The sequence below is a fragment of the Cibotium barometz genome, chromosome 37 (assembly GCF_041138505.1).
Source record: "Cibotium barometz isolate CiBa-2024 chromosome 37, ASM4113850v1, whole genome shotgun sequence".
NCBI lineage: Eukaryota > Viridiplantae > Streptophyta > Polypodiopsida > Cyatheales > Cibotiaceae > Cibotium > Cibotium barometz.
In genome coordinates this window covers 30,265,086-30,269,527 of record NC_141082.1, presented here as the reverse complement: position 1 = coordinate 30,269,527, position 4,442 = coordinate 30,265,086, and the positions used below count along the sequence as shown (strand labels likewise).

Here is a 4,442-nt window from a genome sequence, read left to right as displayed (position 1 = left end):
ACCACTTATACTATAGCTAGTGTGCGCACTTGATGTAGCTACACATGAACCACTTATACTATAGCTAGTTTGCACTTTATGTAGCTACACTTGAACCTAATTGTTTAGGTACCTCTACCAATATTTTGGCTGTGCATCATTTGCAAACCTGAGAAGAAACTTTAGGACATTCCATTCTTTCAATGGAGAAGGGTAACAGAGCAATACAAGGCAAGCAAAACTCGCAACACCTATAAATGGGGCTGATTAGAACCAAAGCATACATCGTTGGAAAAAAACACTAATCTGCAAAATTTACAAAGAGGAATCCTTAACTACTAGTGCTAATGTCCAAAACCTCTAATCCTTCTTGATAACAGACTTGTATATTGCTAGCCACCTGAAAATCCTATTGTCTCCACCAGACCTCAAACAAACGCTTAATATAATCAGCCACATTTCCCTCAGCAACACTCTAGGGAATGGTCAAAACCTGTCCTTGTCATAAGAGCTGCTGCCATAGCTGTCCTTGCCAAAGGCATCATCTCCATAACCGACGTCATTGTCAAAAGAGTTGTTACCAAAACTGTCCTTGTCAAAGGAATTGTTTCCAAAGCTGTCTCCACCAGCCGAGTTGTTCCCAAAAGATCCACCACCGAAAGAGCCACCTCTGCTGCTGCCAAAGGATGAGTCTCTTGACCCATAACTATCATTAGATGGTGCATATGAGTCTCTGAATGAATTGTCGCTTCTGGAGTTGCCATAACCCCCCGCACCATAACCACCACCGCTGCCACCCCCGCCACCATAACCACCACCGCTGCCCCCGCCACCAAAGCCCCCAAAGCTGGGTGGTTTATCAATCGCAAAGTTAACTCGTAGAGTTCTGCCACCTAAGTCCTGCTCACATTACATAGTAAAACATCGATTTTAAATTACCACTCAACAGCTGCAATGCATAACATCAAACTCAAAACAACATGCAAACAAAAACTGAAATCCAATCTCTTAAGAAACCGCTCCTAAGAGTTGAAATGGGGACTGGAAGGAACTATAATACCTACCCGCCCATCCATGGTTTTCATGGCAGCATCAGCATGATTGGTCGATGCAAAGCTGACAAAACCGAACCCTCTCGATCTTCCTGTATCTCGATCCATGATAATCTTGGCTGTTACAACAAAACGAAGAGGATGGGACATGTAGAAATGTCATTCTTCTACACACACACATACACATGCAGTCTTTCCCAGATACACACTTGCACGCACGCATGCACGCACGCACGCATATACAAATGCGCATGCACACAAACTCGCATGCACATACCCTCGATGACTTCTCCAAAAGACGAGAAAGCGTCTCTTAATTGACTTTCATCTGTTTGCCATGAGAGACCTGCAATATCCATAAACAAACAGAATACAAGGGCATAAAGCAACCTGCATTTTGACCAAATAACAAGTTAATTAGAAGATGGCTTCAAACCCTAGTCGTTAAACCCTACAGTTACTCAGAGATGAAGTAAAACCTCGACAGAAGATTTTGAACACAGAGCTACTCGGACATACAGGAGATGGAGAAAACATTAAAGGTGCTTCAAACCCTGAAGTAACAAAAAGATGGTGCAAACCTTTGAATTAATGCATACAAAGAGATACAAAAACTGCAAAATCCTAGGGTTACAGAGAGACGACACCGAAAACCCTACCGTTACACCGACAGGCTAAAAACCCCAGGGTTACACAGAGATTTCGCAAACCCAAAATTATACTCGGCTACTGCCAAAGGCTGTTGCAAACCCTAGGGCTACATAGAGGTGCTTCACAAAGAAGTGCTGCAAACCCTAGGGTTAAACAGAGGAGCTGCAGATTCTTAAACCCATGGAATTAAAAAGAGATGCTCCAAACCCTACGGTTGCAGAGCTACTGCAAATCATAAAACAACACAAGACACAGAGACGCTGCGCAAGACTAACCTCCGATGAAGAGCTTGGCAGATTGTCCAGTTGACATGAAGCGGACCCAGGAGCTGGAGGGCTGGACATAATGAGGCTGGCCATGGCCATGGAGGAGGCGAGAGAGGACTGATCGGCCTGCGCTAGAGCACCTTGAATTGAAGGCCATGGCGCGCCCAAACACCAACAAAATGACTGCAGAGCCTTTCTCTAAGAAACCCCCCTCCAAAGGCCGAGCTTGTCATAGACCGTGGCTTTGAGAGAAGCTTCTTCCTCCAATATTTTTCCCATACCTATTAGGGCTTGCCTTGCATTTCACAATTATAAGGGCCTTTTAGGGCGATATCCACACACACACACACTGCTGCGGCACTGCCCCACCCTCGTCGCTATATCACACGGTGTCTTTAAGAGGCGCCTCAAGTGGGATCGACGGCTGAGATGAGCGCGCGGATCTCAGCCGTCGGATCACATGCGCGCAAAAGTAAACGAGGGGGAATCGATCTCAGTCGTCGGATCACATGCGCGCAAAAGTAAACTAGGACAAGTGAAGCTAAACTGGGAATCGAGGATCGTATGTCTGAGATGAGCGTGCGAAACGTGGCCGTCGGATAACACTGCTAAAACCTAGCTGGTGAGGGATTTGGCGGACGTACGATTTGGAGACGTGGGATTTGGCGGTGCTCCCGTCTGAGGGATTTGGCAGAACGACGGACTGGCTCGCCTCCACCCGTTCCTGCCCACGTGGAACGACGGACTGGCTCGCCTCCACCCGTTCCTGCCCACGTGGAACGACGACGTTGGACCACTGGCGGTGATCTCCGTGACCTGCACGTCGGCTGCACGTCCTCCGTCACAGAAGTCCATCCACCGGCGTGATACAACGTGACCTGCACGTCCTCCGTCTCACAGAAGTCCGTCCACCGACGACGTTGGACCACCCTCCCACCGGCGGTGACCTGCATGTCCTCCGTCAGAAGTCCATCAACGATCCTTCAAACGCCAAAATCCCACGGTGCCTTCTTCTTGCAGTCTTCCTTCACCTTTTTTTTAATTTGTTTGGAGACATAGTTGAGAGTATCATCATTTGTTGTGTTCCAGGGAACACAAATACTTGTCATGCTTGCTAAGCAAGGTTCTTGTTGCTATGCTTAATGCATGCAGTAATATGTGTTCATGCATGCATGACACACTTAAAGCTTTTGCCAGGGAATACAAATAATTGTCATGCTTGCTAGGGTGCTTGTTGCTATGCTTAATGCATGTAGTAATATGTGTTCATGCATGCATGACACACTTAAAGCTTTTGCCTAGTTTAGTACACAGACCTAGTTTATCCCTAGTTTACTACACTTTATAGCCATGCTTGGGTTCACTTATTGCCATGATTAATGTCTTGTTGCCATGCATGTATTTTAGTAATATGTAATCATGCATACATGACACACTTAAAGCTTCAACCTAGTTTAACCCTTGTGCACTAGTTCTTGTAGTCTTTCTTTTTGCTAAAAGTATGTGGTACCAATTTGTGTATGTCACTTCTTTATATTTATGGTTCTTTGGTACTCATTGCTATTAGATGGCACTTGCAAACCCCCCTTATGAGGAGATTATTCTTCCTTCTGGGAAACTTGCTCGGCAATGTCGAGTCTCAGATACGTGTCCTAGATGGAACACGAACTATTGTAAGAGAATTCATATGATTCGCCACTTGAAAGTCGACCATGGCTTAGAGGTGGATATCCCACTTCAAAAGATAGGACGCCCCTTGGGTGGTGGAATGCAAGGAGCTGCAAAGCAATCAAAGACAAGGTTTCTAGATGCACAACGTAAATTTCAAATCAACATGAAAAACAATGAAAAGAAACAAAGACTTTTGGCCGAAGATGCTTGGGAAAAGAAAGCTCCATCCAACTTGTCCAAGAGAGCCTATAACATGCAAAAGGAAGCATTTATCGAGGGATTTGTTGCCAAGGGCATGGAACAATACATGGCGAACAAGGAGAAACACATTCAAGGGATTGAACGGCGCATTAAAGAGGGATATTCCAAACATGTGAGATTTTCTCTTGTCCTATTAACCTTAATTGTGAAATATATATATATCATGAATATTCTTAAGCTCTCATTTTGCATCTTGTAGCGACGCAAAAAAGAAAGTGATGATTGTGACAATGATGATGGTGAAGTGGCTTCTCAACGGATGGAAAACCTCGATGAGGACATATTGACAAGCGACAAGGATGAAAATCGAAAAGAGTCTCTTCCTTTGGTATGCAAGAAATGATTTTTTGATATTTTTAACTTGTTTGTTGTTTGTTTTCTTTACTTTCATAACATGCCACTCAACCCATTTTCCTCCCTCTTGAAGGAAATCATTAATGAGGCGAACCATGAGCATGTGGCTCCATCTCAAGTGAAGAAGAGACAAAAGTGTGTTGTTTTTTCTCCTTTGAAGGTAAGAGATGGATGTACTAGTTGGTCAGAGGGCTTCTGATGTACTAGT

The 4,442-nt window shown here is 44.7% G+C and overlaps 1 protein-coding gene across 2 annotated transcripts; it reads right to left on the bottom strand.

The window, feature by feature from the left end:
* Nucleotides 1-221: 221 nt before the first annotated feature.
* On the bottom strand, nt 222-2,250 carry LOC147617155 (uncharacterized). 2 transcript variants are annotated; one of them, XM_086776754.1, is made up of 4 exons: nt 1,958-2,250; nt 1,309-1,377; nt 1,044-1,150; nt 222-879 (listed from the first exon to the last, which is right to left on the bottom strand). In XM_086776754.1, exons 1-4 carry the CDS (start codon nt 2,103-2,105, stop codon nt 466-468), a joined length of 738 nt encoding a protein of 245 aa, XP_086632880.1. In that variant the 5' UTR covers nt 2,106-2,250; the 3' UTR covers nt 222-465. The 2 variants fall into 2 exon arrangements, with proteins under 2 accessions (XP_086632880.1, XP_086632881.1); XM_086776755.1 differs by having other exon boundaries at nt 1,309-1,421; nt 1,958-2,095.
* Between the last annotated feature and the right edge of the window lie 2,192 nt (nt 2,251-4,442).

What these genes read in the sequence shown, in the direction of transcription:
- LOC147617155 (XM_086776754.1), bottom strand. Translation starts at nt 2,105, where the DNA reads ATGGCCTTCAATTCAAGGTGCTCTAGCGCAGGCCGATCAGTCCTCTCT. An exon ending in TGCCAAGCTCTTCATCGGAG is followed by an intron (nt 1,378 to 1,957) that starts GTTAGTCTTGCG and finishes TGGATATTGCAG; the next exon opens with GTCTCTCATGGCAAACAGAT. An exon ending in TGAAAACCATGGATGGGCGG is followed by an intron (nt 880 to 1,043) that starts GTAGGTATTATA and finishes TAATGTGAGCAG; the next exon opens with GACTTAGGTGGCAGAACTCT.